At 39.9% G+C, this 21,708-nt stretch overlaps 1 protein-coding gene across 2 annotated transcripts in view; it reads right to left on the minus strand.

Annotated features, from left to right (window-relative positions):
• The window catches only part of LOC132834396 (protein unc-13 homolog A-like), a 575,505-nt gene that overhangs the window by 430,600 nt on the left and 123,197 nt on the right, over window positions 1–21,708 (minus strand). For both annotated transcript variants that reach the window (XM_060853271.1, XM_060853270.1), the window contains one exon: window positions 9,340–9,403. In XM_060853271.1, the coding sequence (XP_060709254.1) occupies window positions 9,340–9,403 (64 nt within the window). The remainder of the gene's footprint in view (window positions 1–9,339; window positions 9,404–21,708) is intronic.

The raw sequence follows: 21,708 nt of genomic DNA on the forward strand, positions 1-21,708 counted from the left end.
TAGTGGATGCCACAACTGATTGGCTGTTCCAAAAACATTTACAGATCCTCAACTGAGAGAAGGAAGTGCCAATAACAGTCACGTAGAAATATTTGCAGGAACATTTAGACAATCTCCCAATTTCTTGTAGAGATAGACGAGCCCATGGTTATCAAACAAGAGTTTGCACTGACTCTCTGGATATCTACAAGGATACAAACAAACATGGCAATATATGGGCGGCACGGTGGTTAGCACTGCTGCCTCACAGCGCCAGAGACCCGGGTTCAATTCCCGACTCAGGCGACTGCCTGTGTGGAGTTTGCACATTCTCCCCATGTCTGTGTGGGTTTCCTCCGGGTGCTCCGGTTTCCTCCCACAGTCCAAAGATGTGCGGGTCAGGTGAATTGGCCATGCTAAATTGCCCGTAGTGTTAGGTAAAAGGGGTAAATGTAGGGGTATGGGTGGGTTGCGCTTCGGCAGATCGGTGTGGACTTGTTGGGCCGAAGGGCCTGTTTCCACACTGTAAGTAATCTAATTTAATCTAAAAAAAAGAAAACTGGTGCTAATCATCTTATCCCAAAACCTTCGTTACTAATCTCAAGAATACAAACAGCCTAGAAATGTAAAAGTAAACTTGAAGTCAACAAAATCTTAGAGTTAAATAAAGTTAACTACTTCGTAGGTATTGTTGTTAGCAATAAGCCAACTGATTTATAATCTAGGAAAGTAATGTCTACTTGTTGATTCAATAATTATATATTGCCTAGGCTGCCTCAAAAAATTCTTATGTTGTGTATACAGGTGACTGCATTAAAGAAACAGAGAATACTGGAAAAACTCAGCAGGTCTCAGCATTCACGAACAGAGAAACAATGTTAACGTTTCAAGTACAGTATGGGGCTTCTCCAGGATTCTCTGCATTTATTTCAGATTTCCAGCACCCACAGTATTTAGCTTTTATTCCAGTTTACTGAACCTACAGCTGGTTGTGTTAATGATCAGCAGTATCCGAAGGAAGCTGTTTCTAGCTATGCAGGAACGAGCAGATCAAAATCTCCCAGCATTTTACATGAGAAACGCTCATCAAGAACAACTAAAAACAGTTGCTTTGTACTAATGAAGCCAAATAGTACATTCCCATATTTCATACTGGGAGAAGGGGGTGGGGGTGGGAGCATACATTCACTATTTGTCTGGGATCTTAATTATGAAATTCGAAGGATTTCACATTTAAAGTACTAGGTTATTGCAGGCAGCCTGATACCGTATGAACAGTTGAGAAATGTTTTGGGTTTTTTTGAATAACGGTTTTTATACTGAACTGAGAAACATGTTGATTCATTGAAGGGAATAGATTGAAAGAGCAGGATTGTAAAAACATTGGAAATCTCACAAGAGACAATCCAATCTGGCTCACACCTGTGGGACTGTGAGGAGACAACCAATCCCAGGGAGAATCTCACTCATCCAAATCACAGAATCCTTACAGTACGGAAGCAGATCACCTCCCCACCTCTCTCCACACCCCCCCCCCCCCCCCACACACACACACACACTCTCTCTCTCTCTCTCTCTCTCTCTCTCTCTCACTTATGCAGTCTGCTGCCGAACGTTTCCCTATCTGATAGGCAGTCAGCCTCTCCAACCAGTATAAACAAAGAACGGCAGACATCTGAAACACCGACAGAGGTTTCTGGAGAAACTCAGGTCTGTCAGCATCCGTGGAGGGAAAGCCTCTCAATCTAGAAAGATGCAGACAGAAAACAGAGAAAAATGTGAATCCTCTTTGTACAAGTTTCCAAATTTTAAAAAATGTTTGGGGCCACCATCCCCTCCATACCACATAGAAAATATTCCATTCATAGGGCAGGTAAACATTCTCTTTAATAGTTACATAAACCGATGAATGACTGATTGATTGTCATGTATATTTTACAGTGAAATTGAATAATATACAGTGAAAAGCTTTTACTTGGCACCATTATTTGGTGCCATTTTGATAGCTTAAGAATAAAAGAAAATCGAAAGGTATAATTTAAAGAGAAGTCCATCTACATATGAGATCTGAACCACCACGCCTGACTAGACCCAACTAACATCAAATTTGTCCATCCTCAGGCACCATCTTTCACTGCTGGGCCAATCCACCATCACCACTGCCCATACCAGGCACACCAATGTCAGTGACTATTGCCATGGTCAATGTAGCCATGGTGCCCATCAAGCTATTGCTTCACCAGACTCAGACAATGACAAAGTCAAGAAACCTCAGGTATCACCTTTTGTCACTGGGCCTACCTAATTTATGTTGCCGAAGAGTATGCTATCCCCACCGCTCCCTCCCTCTCACTCCCCTCCGCCCTCCATCCCTCCCTCTCCCTTTGGCGCTGCGCTCCCTCTCTCTCTTCCTCTCTCTGCCCTCCGTGCTGTGCTCTCTCTCTCTCTCCCTCTCCTCCCGTGCTGAGCTCCCTCCCTCTCCCCTATGTGCTGCACTCATTCTCCCTCTTGCTCCCACAAGTCTCACTGCTGCCATTGCCAGGGGGAGCCAGCTGTGCTGCTGCACATGCTGTGGAGGCTGGGCCTGCTCTCACCATGATGAAGGCGCCGATAAGACAAGGGAAAAGGAAAAGAAAGAGCAGGAAAGACAGCAAAAGTCAAAAGAAAGAGCAACAAAGAAAGTATACGGAGCCAGGATCGGGAGCTCAAACCCAGCACTGCTGCTCCACTGTCACCACCTTGATCCAGAAACATTGTGACAGAACACCCGATGACAAGAAAAATTTACTTGATGAGATCGAGAGGAAAGAAATGACCACAAACTGTGAAATAATACATTATCATTAAGGAAATAGATTTTAAAAATACTTAATTTTAAATATATGGAACTTTGAAGCAAATTAAGGAGCACTGATAAATTGTCAAAATGATGCTGTGCCAGATGCTCCCAATGACATCGACATTTCTTGATCCAGCTGTTCATGTGTGCGCAGATAATTAACTTTGACACAGTCAACAGTTATCCAGTTTTCATCAATAATCTTCTGAGCATAATACATTCAGATGTGCACTATGGGTGGTACCGACATGGGATGTTTAAGTACACAAGTAAATTCAGAGATTTAACCCCATTCAAAACAGGCAACAAGCTCACTCAGAAATGCAAGTCTCAACAAAAGTTCCTGAGCACTGTGTGGTTGTAACATGGAGAAACAAAAAAAGCACTGATTGTGATTGCATATTCAGCACAAGAGACCCTTCTGTGCATTTATAATATTCTAAGAAATAATGTCTTCTTTGTTGTATTAGTTTTTAAAAATGTGTTGACAGTATTCAGGTGACACTGTAAGGTCACTACCCACCCCTAATTACCCTTGAAGTAAATGGCTTGCTCAGCCTTTTCAGCCATCACTTAAGAATCCACAACATTGTTGTCAGTCTGGAGTCACATTTAGGCCAGACCAGATCATTAAAGAGCTAATTGGGTTGACATGACAACTAGCAAGAGGAATATGGTACAAAGATTTCAATTCCAGATTTAATTTTTTTAATTAACCACATTTAAATTCCATGAGCTGCCATGGTAGGCCCTAATGCCATGCCCCAGGTTATTAGCTCAACCCCTGGATTATTGATCCCTTATCACCACAGTCTCCCCATATCTACTGAAGGAAGTGTGATAGTATTAGAATGGTAACAATAAAGGAAATATTAAATGGCCACACTGTTCATGGGGTTTGTACTTGCTCTTTGAAAAAGGTTGTTCAACTAGTCTCAATTCACTATTTCTTGCTTACAGCTATACAATTTCACCCTTTGACGTGCTAACCCAATTCCCTTTTAAAGTTTGTATTTAATCGGTTTCCACCACCTTTCAGGCAGTCAGTTTCAGTGCCTCAGTACGTTTTGGTTCGCAAACAGTAAGAATACGATGACTGTCCATCGGTTTTATATTAGGTAATGGTACAAACTAGCTGCATAAATACTATTTATGTTCTTCACATGAGTAATTTCAACAAAGCTAAGGACTCTTTTAGCTTACAAAATTATTCTGAATTTCCACATAGCAATGTGCAGTGAGAATTCATTCTGTTCCTCAGAATATTCCGTTTATTTCCCATTTACAGTTTCAGACCCGTTGGGATTTCCTTCCCAATGACTTTCTTGAAGTTATCACATTCTCTTTAATACATTCATCAGCAGTGCAAAGGAACCTTGCTTCCCTGCAAATGATCGATTGCATGATCATTTAATATTCTAATTGAGGACTACTCATCAAATTGTCATTTTCTTTGGCTGAATTCCATTCCAGCAAGATCATCTAGAAGTAGCATTTTTTGGTAACTTAATACAATATGGGTTCTCCCTCCTGAAATTAAACACTTTGAGTTAAACTTCCTCTTACTTCTCATACTATATTGTCTTATTTGATTCTCCCAATTTTATTCATTAGACTGCTGTGATGGCAAACTTCTGGAGTTCCTTTCTGTCCTGGACCTCGGCCAACTTTCTCTGAACCCAATGTGCATAATGACAAGATTGACACGTTCTTTCATTTTCTCTCACTCCCTGTGGAGAAACATCTAATCTTGGAATGGTCCTTTTACCAAGTAAATAGTGCCTTGCAGTCAGAAACTTTAAAAAGCGAGAGTTAGAGACATGGTCCTATTTCATGGCACACTTGGAATACAATGTGTTTTTTTTTAAAAAATCATGGAACAGGGCCAACATCGCCAATTAATTAAAATTCAGCATATGAAATGTTATGCTAAAGGTCCAAGCATTGGCAACACAACAGCTCAGCATTTACCATATGAACATCTGTGCTATTTTTCAAAACATTTTTCACTTATTTTGTCCTTTTACAGTTTATAAAATGATTTACATGACTATTGGAGATGGGCAATATGAACAGCTCATGAATGAAAAATACAGCCTAATATCTAATATGAGATGTATTGAGATGCAGCCAAATACATTAACATTCAGTCCTGTTTCAGCAATAAATCCACGTTTGAAGTGGATATGTATTCATTGTGCTGATCGTGACTAGTCTAGGACAATGTTTGAACATTCTATACTATGACTGCAGTAAGTCACCAAAGTAGAAAACAGCAGAGAGTTTCAAATTGATATGCAAAAATGGTTTGTGACAGAATTCAGATATTCATGCTGTGCTTGAGCAAGACCAAAGGCACAGATATTTTTCAGTCTGACAGGGAAAAGCACTTGCTTAGGTTTGCACAAAAATCTGGTGAATCAGAAACTCTCCAGTTGTGAGAAAGACTGAGATAGAGAAAGCTACATAACTAACGGGCGGCACGGTGGCACAGTGGTTAGCACTGCTGCCTCACAGCGCCAGAGACCCGGGTTCAATTCCCGACTCAGGCAACTGACTGTGTGGAGTTTGCACGTTCTCTCCGTGTCTGCGTGGGTTTCCTCCGGGTGCTCCGGTTTCCTCCCACAGTCCAAAGATGTGCGGGTCAGGTGAATTGGCCATTCCAAATTGCCCGTAGTGTTAGGTAAGGGGTACATATAGGGGTATGGGTGGGTTGCGCTTCGGCGGGTCGGTGTGGACTTGTTGGGCCGAAGGGCCTGTTTCCACACTGTAAGTAATCTAATCTAAAGCTTGAATGGTAAGAGAGAGATGGATCAATTTATTATTAGCAACTGGCAGGTTGGGTCAACATTTCATAATTGGCTTTAGCTTTGTCCCTACTTTGAAGCAAAACTTGGAAAAACTACATTGCTGTGTTGCAGAGAAGATACTGAATGTTTACATCATCATGTTGAAACTATTTTTCAAATTGTATTGAAAGAGGGAAATAGAAATATACTCCAGATTCAAAGTTAATTTGTAACTGGTCATGAAGATTTTGCAAAAGAATTGCATTGCAATGATCAAGCTAATTTTATCTTTGAGTAAGGGCATTTGCATCTTTAAGTTGCCTCAGCCACAATTTGCTCTCTTCTGATTTTGTCCAAATGAAAAGACAATGTAGTCTACTATAAGTTGTGAAAATGCTAGAGGGCTAAAGTTTACTCCTTTTTGAAATAATACTAGGAAAACTGATTTATGCATTAACCATTGTAAATTAAAGATTAATCTGTCATAAAATTATCAGAACATAACAGTTTTGTATGACAAAAATACAGAAAATAGCTTGAATATTATATTATACATAAACAAACATATTAAATAGATGTGCATTTGGAAACAGGAGCATATTATCATGCAAACTCAGTAGAACACAAAACTTCAATCATGTTCACCTGAAGTTTTGATGTGTCATAACCCAAAAAAATCTTTTGCAAAAAAACGTGTTATATTGTTGATTTCAAGAGTACAAAATGTAAATTCTCAGTCATTGGTAAGAGCTGTGAATTTGAGGAAATATCTGAGCACAGATTATTTCACACGTACCACATTGTTCTAAAAGTTATTGGACATCAACATTTCCAGACACCAGAAGCTATTTCCTTCACTAGGGTGAATTAGAATCGATGGTCTTTTAATCGTACAATGAAATATAAACCTGAATTCTTGTGGAACTTCCCAAATTCCTTTTAAAAATCCAGTTAAATCTCAGATCAATAAACATAACTAATTTCACGTTTTAAATGCCTCCACATTCTCTGCATTTACATCTTTTGTTTCTTAAACTAAATCTTACTTTTAATAATAAAATAATTTTATAAAAAAAAGGCTAATCCCAAAATATAGTGTAACCTGATTGATAAAGTTCTACTACCGCTAGAGCTCAGCATCAGTTCTAAACATTTAAATAAAAGGATGCATATCTACCATGTGTACTTAATATGTCACCCAGCTTCACAAAATCTGTGTGTAATCCAAACGAAAAGGAATATTTATTTGGGGAAGCTTGCTCTGTATTTTTAGAAAAGTAAGATCACAGGCATTCTAATGTTGTAACATTGTAAGCTCTCCAGTCCAGAAACAACAGGATCAACCATGATCACATCAAATGGAGGAACAAGCTCGTGGGACTGAATTGCCCTACTTCCTATGCTCTCCATTATAAATTTTCTTGCCTACACCTATAATGGGCCCAAATTTGTCACAGGTAATCATTTCCTTTACACATTCTCAAGAAGTTTTTACAATCTCCCATTATATTCCTGGCTAGTCTATGCTCACATTCTCTTTTCCCTTTCTTAATTAGATTTGTGGATCTGCTTTGCTGTGTTCCAAATTACTCCCAATGCTCAGGCTGACCATTTTTCTTCTTGCATTACTAAGTTTCAACTCCTCTGATCTCTTGAAATCTTTAATTTTTTTTCTTAACCATACTGGGTTTATCTTTAAGTGTTTGAAAAGTAAAAAGAATACAGGAAACCTTTTCGCAGACGCTTTGGAGCAGAAAGAAGTACTTGAAGAAAGATGCTCAAAGTGGCTTGGTGTCAGACTCTTCTGGTAGTCTCTCTCAATCAGGTATTATTTAAAATATTCACTGGCAAACAATCCTGTCTCATTTCATTTCCACAGCATCAGGGACTGAAACATTTACAGCAATCCTGACCTACCTCACCACAAAACCATACAACCTGCTTTCTTTAGAGTATCTAGTTTGCGTATGTCACTGAGAATCCATATTTCATTTTATGTGGTTAAATGGCTGCTACTCCAAAGACGAAAGCAAGTTACAGCAGAGGTTATGGCAAACTACAAGAATACAATTTCCAAATGCATTTCCACAAGCATCGTATATATCATCAGCTTAATTTTACAACAGTACATGAGAACAAAAATATGAAAGATACCATATTTGTTAACAACTTGCTGCTTTATACTTTTATTCCAATGTTTATATTTCAGATAATTTTTTTGTATCTACAGTGTTTGACATGCTTATGCTTAGGCATTCTGATATCATTCTATAAGCTAGAATATCCTGAAATATAGAAATAACTTTGTCCAAGCATTCTGGACTGGAGAGATTACAGTGTAGTTAAGCATCTACAGAGACAAAGAACGCTTTGAGTCTACACTTTGGAAATGCAATTATAGATAGGACAGAAACAATTGTCCGCTGTGACAATGCAAAACAACAATGTATTAAGGGTAGTGTATCGGTGCAATGAGTTGAAGGTTCTAATATCTTATGACAAATAGTCAAGTCAGCGCCTTAAACTATAACTTTGCTACAGTGCCTTTCTGGTCTAGATCTAGCTACTTTGAGGAAATCCTTGAAAATGACTGCTCTGGAAGTGGCAAAGATACAGCAGCCAGTAAACAAAAATTAAAAGTCAATCTAGATCATTTACAGACCAGAAATGACACTGGTCTGGGACAAAGTTTCCCGCTCGTCTTCTGAGCCAGTTAACTGTGCTGAATAAAAAAGTCTAAGGACAAGAAATCATATTTTAATTCAATAGGAAATAATTAAAACTTTTAATTGACACCAGTGAGGAGAAATCTTTCTCAACTGCATGTAAAAATGTTATCTCATGAAGCATTTTTTTGTAGAATGTGTTCATAGTTTAATGACAAGGTAGCACATAATAAATTAACTAACAAATGTCCTCCATTTCAGTTTGAAAGCATCAGCAAGATCCATTATCAAACTATGTCCTCGTAATGCTAGAAATGTCACTTATTCTTTCCTATTTCACAGCATAAATATGCCAAAGCTCTCCAAAGCTTGGAAAAAATAGATTTCACAGAGGGATTTCATTTAGTGTAATCATGGGATTCAGGGAAACAAAAGCCAGAAACTATGTGAATTTTAAACTTATAATTTATGATACTACTCAATTGCTTAGTTTATAATTTCTAACACAGCAGCATTTATGTATTAAATATGATGAGATTATTTCTGAAAAATTGCATTGCTGGAAATCACAGATTGCTTCATTTATGTAAGAAGTCATTTTCAACTTGCCATCAGAGTGCAAGGCCATTGCTGAGAGTCAGGCATCAGGCAACAACAAAACATGACCCAAAACAGCAGCTTTACACATGAACAGTGAACTGAAAACTGGTCCCCAAAGTAAAAACTTCTATGCTGCAAAATTGGCATCAAAATTAAATTAAAACAGTGCAATGCATAACCAATAGCCTAGCTATTCAACCTTACCACTTAACAATTTAAACCTTTCTTCACTTTACATTCATAATTCATTTACTGGAACAGGTTGTAAAAAAAACTCAAGATTTTCCCCTTGAGAAGCTATAATTACCCAAGCCTATATGCTAATGAGAATTACATATAGTCCTTATGCATTTCCATATATCACTGTTCTTGCGTTTGTGAGCTGCAAGCAACCTGAACAATCCCTCGAGAAGTTCCCAATAATCATTGCAAAGCAGTTAAGAATTTCCAAAATTCACTATCTTACTTTTTCAATTACTCTTTTCCATCTTGATCTTGAAATGCTCCTCATACAGACCTCTTCTTCTTTTCTGTAAAAGACAGATTTTAATTTATTAAAATAATTTCTAATAATTTCAGAAACACAATCAAAATATTAATATTTGACAGTAATCTGATCATTCTATAAGCAAAATTTATTATCACCATATTAACAGTAAAATTGGTATTATTTTTGAAAGAAATGTCAGCTATACATTTGATAACAACCATCTGCAAATACTTTATAGTGCCATAAGGTAAATTTTATCTTTAAAATTTTGAAACTGAAGATCAAGGACGAAAGAAAATTTTAAAAGCATATACCTTTCCTCTTCTAGAGCAGGTGACAGCAGTATGTGGCGTAAGTGTATACAATTAAGAATAGTTGAAAAGTAGTTAGAAGTATCCCATTTTGGATGGTTCTTTTTACAGTCTTCTCATACAACTCTGCACATTTTCCTGTTCAAATCACTCTCTAATTGCCTTTTCAACACCCTGATTGAACCTACATTCGCACACACTCAGGTTATGCATTTATGACCCTAACCACATGCTGCATGGAAATGTTTTTCTTATTTTGTTCCTTTCACTAATTACTTTAAATTTGTCATACTCAAACTTTTCATGTGTCTGAACATGCTCTCCCTGTTTACTCTATCTAGATGTCTCATGATCGTCAATAGTTAAATTAGATCTCAGCCTTCAACTCTCCCAGGACAACAATTCTAACCACGCCAATTTATTTTGGAAATTCCTCATCCCTGGAAGACACTCACATAAACCTCTTCCCTAGTCTCTACAATGTCTTCACATCTTTCCTAAATTAGAATTGGATGCAATTCTCCATTTGAGGCTGAACTAGTGTCTTATATCAATTCAACATGACTTCCTTGCTCTTCTATCTTGTATCCTATTCAATTATAACCAGCGTATTATAGGCTTAGTTAACTGCTCTCTGAACCTGTCTTGCTAACGTCAATGACTTAAGCATGCATACATACAGGTGCCTCTGCTTCTGCATTTTCTTTAAGAAGGTACATGTTATATAAGGATGCAAGAGTCTAAAAGGGTTAGTGCACTGCCTGATAGGATGATGCTTGTGGACTTGTTTTGGAACAGGTTAGCACTGATAGAGCAAGACTTACTAACTGGATCAATGTAACAACGTCTAGCGCATTAGTGTAACTTGTACCTTGTTGTTTTATTCAATAAATTATATCTTGTGTAAGACAACTGCCTCTTCACATTAGACTGCCAAGCAGTTTTTCTCTACTGCACTCGACCAAATAGGCCCTGTAGATCCCTATCCTGTAAGAGAATGGTGACAGCTAATCTATCTTTTAGTAAGAGAGGGAACAGAGAGAACATATAGCATACAAACAGTGGTATGGGCAGTTCATGTAACAGTTTACTTTCTATTGTCTGTCCAGTTCACAGGCAATTCCCAGTAGTTGTCCAAATGGTGGGTGAGACTGGTATTGAGGACATTACATCCATTCCCGGTCACCCAAACAATCTGCACTTGGGAAATGGCTGTAAGGATATTAAATGCTCAATATTAATTCTACTGGCATAATATATGCTGACTCTAGCTAAGTTCTTTGGATCTACCTAAGATTCTATCATTATTCATAACCAACGAGTTCCAACATTATTCAAACAGAATAAATGACAGCAGGATAGCTGTTGGGAGACAACATGAGCAGACTCAAATGACTTCAAAGCTGATTTAGGCAGACAAATGAACTCAGGTATACTTCCCGCAATAAACATCAAATGCAAAAATTATTGTGTGCGCATTTTGATCATTGCAGTAAAATTTTTTTTTGTAACTCAATAAAGAACTGCAAAATACTGTACTTTGTCATTTGTGGGTTATCTTATACCTCACAGGATAGTGGTATTGCAGACCTTAAGTCAATGGGCAATGGTATGTGACATGGAAATGAGGAGCTTTGACAGGTTGTTCCCAGAGTGACATCCTGACTCTGACTGAAGAGATGCATCACCAACTGATACAAAGGGAGTTCAGCTCAATGTTCATATTAAGTAAAGTTAATGAATTGCCTTGTAGCATGCTAATTGTTATTTGAATGACATAATGTTGCTGATAATGATCTCTCAGCTGCCATCCACAGTGCCCTGGTCTTCCAAGAATAAAATGCAGGAAGGGGAACAGAACATGACCTGCGGTCATCTCCTACTTCACATGACCTGAGGATTTCTGCTGATTTCACCACAGAAGTCATCTGCACTTACAATAGGTCATCTCGACCCATTTTTCTGAAGGCTCTCAGAAATGCTCCAAGATCATGCACACAACCTAATAAGCTATGATTAACCTTTATCCTTAACCTGCACCCTCACCTTTCCAACAGTATGTCCCAATGTAATCAGTAAAGGAAGTGTTACATGAATGGATGACTGCCGAATGGGTCAGTGTGGGTCACAGCTATAGTAATGGTATGTGATGATGATCTGTATTAGAGCAAAAGATATTCAAAACTATCAGATTGCAAGTACTAAAGCATCTCATATAATGTTCATATGCCAAAAATGATTCCATAGGATCAATGAAGCCACAGCTATTTTGGAACAGTCTCATCAGGATTCCTAATCTGATAAAGGTTTCTTTTCCATCAAGGTCCTGAAGTCTATTCTGATTTCAGCAAGTTGATTCCATCATAATTAATGCAACAGCAGCTGCTTAATTATGTCTGTTGAGCGAATCATAATATCAGCCCATCTCATCCTTGCAATAAAAGCTATCTTCTCCAAAGGTCAGCCATTGAGCAGGCCATCAGGCTTCTGAAGGTGTGGTCCCAGTGCCTGGATTAGTCAAAGAACACTCTTGTACATGAGCCTTGCTCACTGTGATGAACTGTGGTGCCCTCCATAGTATGGCCCACCAGAGAGATGTGTGGACCTTGTGGACAGAGGTGCGGAGGAAGACAATACCTCATCAAAGAAAGCAGGGCAGCCGGAAGTGGAAGGGGAGGAGAATAGAGGAAGTTGAGGGTGAGAAAACCAACGTGTCCCGGGTGCACAGAAAGGAGCCCACAGATAGTGCGGGGCTCTGAGTAATCCTCAGGATGCCACAAATGTGACGGGTCAACCGATTAAGGAATGTTTCAACTAAGCCCATAAGGATCAGACATTGTATGGAGACACTGAGTTGTTTGTGCTAACATTTCTAGGCAACAGTAGGACAAGAAAACCCTTACTGCCACTGAAGGGCACATATCAGCCCAGAGGCTTTGCCATCCCCACTGAGAAACTCTTGATCTCTTTCATCATCTTTTTCCTTGTTCCAGCATAAAGAAGAGTAGTACCAAGCATCTGGCTTCAAGAGGCAATATGTGCATAGACCTCAGAAAGGAAAGCAGTACACAGGTACAGCAAATATCTCAGAGAGCCAGCATGCTGCAGAAGCCTCCATACCCTCTGACTTCTAGACAGTGCTCCCCTGTGAGCTTGGAGGAGGAGGAGGAAGCCTGCCCCTTTGTCTTTGCTTGCAAGGATGGTCACCCTTGCTGTGGATGTGTGCAAGCTGCATCATTGATAACGTTTGGCCATCTTACTTACAAACTATCATTAACCGTCTACATTACATCTCCTCCTAACTTGTGATCTATTTTATACACTATTTACCATTATCCTATAGTATTCAGTTTATAGGGTTACATCTGATCATTAAAACTCTTCTGACACTAGATTCACACTGTCTTGACTACGTTTTTGCCACTGACAGTGGTAGCTAACTCTAATCGGGCTCAGTGATCAGTCTGACTGTCTTTGGGAAGACAACAAGGAACGTCCCTCCCCCTCCTCACCGGTCTCCAAGCATCACCTTAAGGCTTGTGTCTGAAAAACCAGCAGCCATCTTGCTCTGTGCTTCAGGTTCTCTGGAGGGATCATGGAAACGAACAATTCATTTGGTGTTTTCTGTGAATCTTCACCTTCCAATCACAGATCTCAAATGGCAACCTCAGCAGTGGCCACTCAGGGCCAGGTGCAGGACCCAGGAATGATTTGACTTCTGTTTTCCAGTTTCACAATGAAGATTCATCCCCAGGTATCACACTGGAGACAATAGTGCCTGTATGGCTCATTGTCATAATATTGAGAGCCAGCACTCAATAGCTTTGGATAAACAGTAAACAGGAATCTTGCCAAGTGAGGGAGGAAAAAAAAGAAAAGGAACGAAAGAAAGAACAAAAAAAGAGAGGAAAAGAGATGGGTGTTAGAGAGAGAGGGGAAGACAGAAAGAGAGGGTAAAAAGGGAGGTGGGGAAGAGAGAGGGGAGAAAGAGAGAGGGGAAGAGTAAGCGAGGAGAAAAGAGCAGGGCAAAGAGAGATGGGGGAAGAGAGAGAGAGAGAGAGGGTAGAGAGAGGGGAAAAGAGAGAGAGAGGAACAAAGGGAGGAATAAAAGAAGAAAGAAGAAATGCCTACGGATTGACTTTCACGTTAGATTAGATTCTGTACAGGGTGGAAACAGTCCACACCGACCCTCTGAAGAGTAACCCACTCAGACCCATTTCCTCTGAATGAAGCACTGAACACTATGGGCAATTTAGCATGGCCAATTCACCTGACCTGCACATCTTTGAATTGTGGGAGGAAACTGGCACACCCGGAAGAAACCCGCACAGACACAGGGAGAGAGAGAGCTAAGAGCATGTTGAAAAATCAACAGTAAATGAGTCACAAAATAAATACTTATATGGATGGTAGCTTCATTTTACATAGCAATTTATCATAATAGTACTTCAAATAACCACATCCATAAAAATATAAACCTGCACTACACAAACAGAAAAACTACATTTAATGCACAGTGAATACTCTGCAAAGTCAACCCCTGACATTTGGTCCAAAAATCCTCAGCTTTGTCAAATAGCTTGTGCTTTATTTCAGAGCAAGGTTGGCAAAGAATAGTCTTGCAAAGCCATTTCTCATTTTTTTTTCCCACGTGAACAGTCAGAAATAGAGAGCCTGGGACAGACACTCCCTGATGAATTCAGAACCACGAGCACTGCCTGCTGAAGCAGTATCATTATTGGCACTTTTCACAAACCACCATCGATTGCAAACGTCATCCATTTCTAAGTCAGCTTCCTACTTTTTGCTTTAAAACTTGGACATAAAAACTCAACTTTCACATGAGTATTAAGAAAGACTGGAGCATTTGAAGACCAGAATACAGCAATACCAGAATAAATTGCCTGCAAGACCTTGCAGAAATGTCTTTCAGGTTTGTGCAGATTGCTGCAGGGAGCTAACAGATGTTTGCACTGTGTGCTATATGAAGTTATCCCACTGAAGCTGCATGAACACAAAACAAAATAACCACAAAAAAATGATGAAATTTCAAAGGCACCCAATTAAGCTCCCCATTGGTGATAATAGTTATTAGTGTCTTTAATGAAGCTACTGCAATTAGATTGCCTAAGGGAGGCAGATGAGGGGAGTTGACTAAGTTCTATGCAAAGACACAGTAATCTGAAGGGATAAATATTGATCAAATAAGGTTAAACCTGTTTTCAAAACTCAGGCACAGTCTCCCTAACCTCCTTAATGATAGAGTCATGAACTGTACTCAACAGTATAATATCTATTGAATATAAGTTTGCCAAGTATTGGAAAGTCTACAGTTTTATTGTCTTCAGAAAAACGCTGACCCCCATAACAATGTGCATAATGATTTTTGCAAACCCGCAAAGAGTAAAATAACATTATACCACGGGTAGGCTGCAACTAATGATATTATGCTGGAGGTTGGAGTTCCTCAGTGAATATAAAAATCAGATAAGGACCAATGGAAATATGTATCTTCAAGTCAAAGTTGTTAGGCACAGAAGAGAGCCATTCAGCCTCCTGAGTTCATGTGAGCTCTGTAGAGCAAACCAGTCAGCCCCATTCCCCATGCTATCCCCATTGCTCTTTCCATTAATTTCATGCAAGTGCCCATGCTTTTCCCTTTTAAAATTGTCACCATCTCTGCCTTGCACCACCCTCATATGCAGCAAGTCCCAGATTGTCACTTGTTGTGTAGAAATGTTCTTTTTCACAGTCCACCTGCAATTCTTGTGTAAAACCTAAAATCTACATTCCCTCGTCCTTATTTCACCAGCTAACATGAACAGCCTTGCTTTGTCTGCTTCCACCCTGTTATAATTGTGCACACCCCTAACCTTACAGAATCAGACTGGAAACAAGAAAGAGTTTTAAAGACCTAAATGCCCGAGCGATCTTTTTCATCGTTATAATCTGCGTCATTGCTGCATATCCAACAACATTGACAAAACATACCATGACTTTTGAAAGCAAAAGCAGGAAACATTCAAACAGTGCAACAAATTAACCTGCGCCTTTGAAGAAAGGAGGCAGGTTTGCATGGATCTTCTTTAAGAAGTGATAATTCAGCAAGCTTTTTACTAGAATTAAAAGAAAAAGTAAGGAAACTTTTAACTTCTACTGTATTAAGGTCACTGTCAATAAGGTCCAAATAATTCAGGAGAACTCAAGTGCCAAAATCACAGGTTTAATGCCACAATCAGACAATGGAGGATATGTCTGTGCATGCGTATGGCAGGTGAGATATTTAAAAGCTATATCTTTAGATTTGAATTTATTTTCAAATGTAGACTGAGTTTGGAAAATGACTGTTTTATAACAATGGACTGAGGAAAAAAGTTACAGAACTTTTAAAAAGCAAGCTACTGAAATTGTGTGTGCATCCGTGTGTGTACGCATGCATGTGCGTGCGTGCGTGTGGACAGTCCGGATCTGGGGCTCGATGTACAATGTGAGTTTCGGCTCGCAACAAGTTGCTGTTTGGTTTGTTGAATTGCAACCACCTGTGGATGCCAAAGGTCATTGACCTGACAACAACTATTTGTTTGGCTCTTGGGTAGCTCGACATGAACAATACTGTCAGGATTTGGACTGATGAAAAAGCTGATGGTATGCATCTCACTCTTGCCCCTCAAAAGGTGGGAATGAGCTGCCTTCTTGATACACTGCACTTCATGCTCTGTAGGTTTCTCTACTTACTATGGGTCTATGTTTTCTGTTCACTTGGGTCTATTCAACAGGTAATTTGGGGGCTTTGCACATTTTGCTGACACACTAACTTTTGTGACGATTACAAGAACAATGGAGCTTGTTTCCAGACCACTACCCTAGTGAGGTGTCACTAATAATAGAAAATGTTAACGAGCATGAGTAGTGAAAAGATAGGCACACATCCAGATTAAATTTAATCAAGTGAGGCTAGACAACCATATCTGGCTTACAAACTTGTCCCTCATACTGTTCCACTGCCTGGATCTCAGAGCATTACACGTCAGCACAGTGGTTAGTACTGCTGCCTCACAGCACGAGGCTCCCAGGTTCAGTTCTGGCCTCAGGCGACTGTCCGTGTGGAGTTTGTACATTCTCCCTGTGTCTGTGCGGGTTTCTTCCGGGTGTGCCAGTTTCCTCCCACAATCCAAAGATGTGCAGGTCAGGTGAATTGGCCATGCTAAATTGCCCATAGTGTTCAGTGCTTCATTCAGAGGGAAATGGGTCTGAGTGGGTTACTCTTCAGAGGGTTGGTGTGGACTGTTTCCACCCTGTACAGAATCTAATCTAACGTGAAAGTCAATCCGTAGGCAAGCCCATCAGTACTTGTAGGACATCAAAGCAGCTGCAAGGCCACACAGAGTAGAGGGACAATTACTGGTGTATCCTACTTTTCACTAGAAGAGGGTTTTTGCCTTCCATCACAAAAAGCTGACCAGCGTTGCCTCAACACTCTCCAGCGAATGTTTTAAAATATAGATCAAATGAACAATCAAACAACCTGAATAACTGAAAGCACATTTACTCCCTTCAGTTGAAATTCTCAGATACTGATGGAACACCAGGAAGAATTCATTTTTGTATTTATGTCCCTGCATTCTCCATTCTCCACGGGTTAGCCAATTTCAGTATGACTTCTCATTAATAACACACAATACGAGATTCACTAATGTATTAAAAATTATGTAATGATACTAAATTATATAATAAAAGTTACATAGGTAATAGTTTGTTTATATAATAATACAAATGTTTATATAATTGTAAAATTATATGGTAGTTTTACATTTGTCATTTCACATTTCCTCTAAACTTCAAAAGGCAGGTTCATAACTTTAATGCGTAGGCATTACTAAGCTAGAAATTCAAAGCAGCAAGTCACACAATACCATTTCAAAGTCCATTCCGTTCTTATTGTTATCCCTTACTGACTAGCGTCTGTAACATTGGGAATTTGAATATGAATAATGTGAGAATATATTAACAAACACAAGTTAACCATGTCAGTGTAGATACTCCTTAGACTAAGAAACCATCTTAAATTAGTATTTTTCACTGATGAGAAAATTAGGCTGCAGAATACATTTCGGACATTTGAACAATACAGACGTATATCATTACTGATTTTACTTCAGAGAGCATAAGGAGAAATAGAAAACAAACAAAAAGTGATTATTATGTTTATGAAAAATTCTGGAATCACAGAAGTGTGGAAAGAAGTTATTTAGCCCATTGAGTCCACACAGACCCTCTGAACAGCATCCCACTGCCCTACCCTATTCCCACAACCCAGCATTTCCCATGGCTAATCCACCTAGCCTATACATCTCTGGACACCATAGACAATATAGCCTGGACAATCCACCTAACCCTCACATCACACCAAGGTGGCATGATGGCTCAGTGGTTAGCACTGCTGCCTCACAGCACCAGGAACCCAGGTTCAATTCCGACCTTGGATGACTGCCTGTGTGGAGTTTGCATGTTCTCCCCGTGTCTGTGTGGGTTTCCTCCCATACTCCCACAGATGAATTGGCCATGCTAAATTACCCATAGTGTTAGGCACATTAGTCAGAAGGAAATGGGTCTGGGTGGGTTACTCTTCGGAGGGTTTGGTGTGGACTTGTTGGGCTGAAAGGCCTGTTTCCACACTGTAGGGAATCTAATCTAATCTTTGGACCAAAGGAGGAAAGAGCAGTACCCAGAGGAGACCCATGCAAACAGAGAGTGAATGCGCAAACTCCATACAGAAGTTACCAGAGGGTGGAATCAAACCACTGAGTCACTGATGTTTACAAAATTCTTTTCTTCAAAAGTACAAATGAATTTAAACTTCATGTGGTCTTCAAGACTCACATTGGAACATGAAAAATAGGCAATAGTCCTCTCAGATCCACAAGTCTACCCTGCCATTCAACTTGATCACTGTTGGACCTCTTTACCACCCTCTGAGGAAAGAGCTTCATCATCTCAGTCCTAAATGATCTACCCTGGGGGATAAACCCCAAGCATACACCGGATCAGAATTACTTTGTCCAATTCATGTGAAAATAAGCCAAAAGACAAAATTAGGAAGCTTACTGTGAGTGAAAGAGTTGCATCAGATCTGTTCAGAATTTCCCTTAAAGTTCAGGATGGAATTCTGAGCTGTCTAAAATAATAAGTATGGAAACATGTCTCACAGCAGGATCGTATGGATGAGGAGCAGAAGTAGGCCATATTGATCTTTAAGACCCCTCAGCCATTATTGGTGGCCTGCTTATATCCTGAATTCCACATTCACATTTAATTCTAGATTCTTTCTATGCCCAATGAATCAACCTACTGCCGCCTTAAAAATATTCAATAAAAATTACCAGTGTTGGATAACAGAGATGATTGGCATTAAAGCTGTACTCTTTCTGTCTCATGAGAACCTACGTTGAGAAGTGTGGTGCTGGAAAAACACAGCAGGTCAGGCAGCATCTGAGGAGCAGAAGAATTGACGTTTCGGGCATAAGCCCTTCATCTGCAGTCCTCACTTTCTCCTCCCTGAGATCTTACCGAACACCATGCATTTTATTTACCTACATGATGATCGGGAACTTCTTCGGACACTCCCCACCTCCCCAAACCCATCAGCAAACCAGTGACAACAGCTCAGTTAGTTTGAAATAGTCTTTTTTCAGTCCTGAATGATCAAGGGGAAGACAGTGACATACTAGGAGCAACCTAGAGGCCTAGGTTGTCTCTCTGAACCATCAGAGCCACTTTTGGAATTCAAATGTAATTATTCTAAAAACGCAGACGCGAAAGCTTTAGTCTCAGTAACAGCAACCATGAAACAATCATAAAAATCCATCTGGTTCACTCATGCCCCTTAGGGAAGTTGTTCCTTCCCTAGTCTGGCCTACCTGTGACTCCAGACCCTCCAGGCTAACTGTTAATGCTCTCTGAAATGCCCTTCCATGTCACTTCCAGGGCAATTAAGGACTAGCAGCAGTTACTATCCTTGCCATCAATGATCACATAAGTTAAAGCCGCACATAAACACCTGTATTCCTTTTATATCACAATTTCCTTTTGATTTAATGAGATGTTGTTGGACAGGTAGAGAAGTGGAATCATGAATTCTCGAGTTAATAAAGTCATCAGTGAGGGCTTCAGCAGGACATGAACTGAGGCACCGACAAAGTCACATGGTGCAAGGTAGGTGGAAGTAGGCAATCTTGGTGAAAGATTGGAAATGTGGTCAGTAGTTTATCACAGGGTCAAACGCAACCCCCCCGGCTGTGATTGTAACAGGTCTAACTCAGCTTCAGTCTGTTATGGCATTGAAAGGGAATGATGTTATGGGGACATAGCGAGTGATTAAATAAATTTCAATTACCTTTAGTTATAGTTTTCTAAGCACTTATTATGATAGCATGTGGTTATAACTGGCTGTCGAAATGACAGAAGTAGCTGTATTTTAAGCTTTCCAATTTAGATTATATTTACATGGGCAGGGGAGTCAACAGCTCAGTTAAAGCAGCAGTACAGTCACAGCACTTCTCTCTTGATTCAGTGGGTAAAATTTCAGTAAAGACATCATTAGATTCCATAAATATGACACTCATCTCTTTCTGAGTGCAACCTCTCTTACTGCTTCCACAGTCTCTAGTTGGTCACACTGTTAATCCAATCTCCCACTGCATCTGAACAGCAATTTCTTCCAGCTAAATACTGTAAAGACTGAAATCACTCTCTTTGGTCTCCATGTGCTAACATCTTTCCCTTTCAATGCCACAACAGACTGAAGCTGAATCAGACCTGATACAATCACAGCCGTGGGGTTGCGTTTGACCCTGTGATAAACTACTGACCACATTTCCACGCTTTCACCAAGACTGTCTTCTTCCACCTCCACAGAATCATCTGACTTTGCCCCTGCTTCAGTCCATCACCTGCTGCAGACCTCATTCATGCCTTTCTTAACTCTCGACTTGATTATCCCATTTCTCTACCTGTCCAACAACATCTCAATTTTAAAATCTTAATCCTTGTTTCCTGTACAGCCTCAAAGCACCTCATTGCTTTAACCTCTCCCAGGTTTAGGAACCTTTTAAGTTGCCTCTCTCCTCCAATTCTAACCTCACGTGCTGCCTTCATTTTAATTACTGTACGAGTGCCAATGGTGGAACCAGTTACCTTGGCCCAAAGTTCTGGAAGTCGACCTATCCAAACCTCTGTACACCTCTCTCCACTTTCAATACGTTCATTAACATCTCTTCTGCATAGCAGTGTCTAAACCACTGTTTATACATAAAGCTCAATCTGGGTTAAATGCCTTGGGGACTTCTTTTTTATTCACTTGTGGGACAAGGACATCGCTGGCGTTTTATTGCCCATCCCTAGCTGCCCTTGAGAAGGTGGTGGTGAGTTGCCTCCTTGGACATCTGCAGTCCATGTGCTGTAGCTTGACTCGTAACGCCCTTAGGGAGGGAACTCCAATGTTACTCCCTGATAAATATTGTATAAACATAGAGCATTTTGCTGTTGTAAGAGGCACTTTTATGGCTCTAAGGTCTGCACACTAGTCTGGCTGGAGCCTCAGTCTCTGCTTGGTGCTCATTCTGTTGAACTTGGGGTCAATAGGGATGATTAAAATTAACACCATGATTAGTGAATTGGGGCAAAAAGCAAATCAGCTCTATCTGCCCCTGCTCACTAACCAATGATATCAAAATGGACAACGTTTGGTTTCAGGTTAGGTGCAGATGTGATGTCCCTTTAGTCAAACAGCCTCTCGGCCCTCACCATCTGGGCAATCTATGAGGAATGATTAGTCGATTGGAGAACTGAAGAGTTGCCTAAACCATATAATAGTCTAGATCAGAGTGGTGCTGGAAAAGCACAGCAGGTCAGGCAGCATCCGAGAAGCAGTAAAATCAACGTTTCAGACCAAGGGCTTTTGCCCGAAACATTGATTTTCCTGCTCCTCAGATGCTGCCTGACCTGTTGTGCTTTTCCAGCACCACTCTAATCTAGA

Source organism: Hemiscyllium ocellatum, chromosome 39, assembly GCF_020745735.1.
Source record: "Hemiscyllium ocellatum isolate sHemOce1 chromosome 39, sHemOce1.pat.X.cur, whole genome shotgun sequence".
Classification (NCBI taxonomy): Eukaryota; Metazoa; Chordata; class Chondrichthyes; order Orectolobiformes; family Hemiscylliidae; genus Hemiscyllium; species Hemiscyllium ocellatum.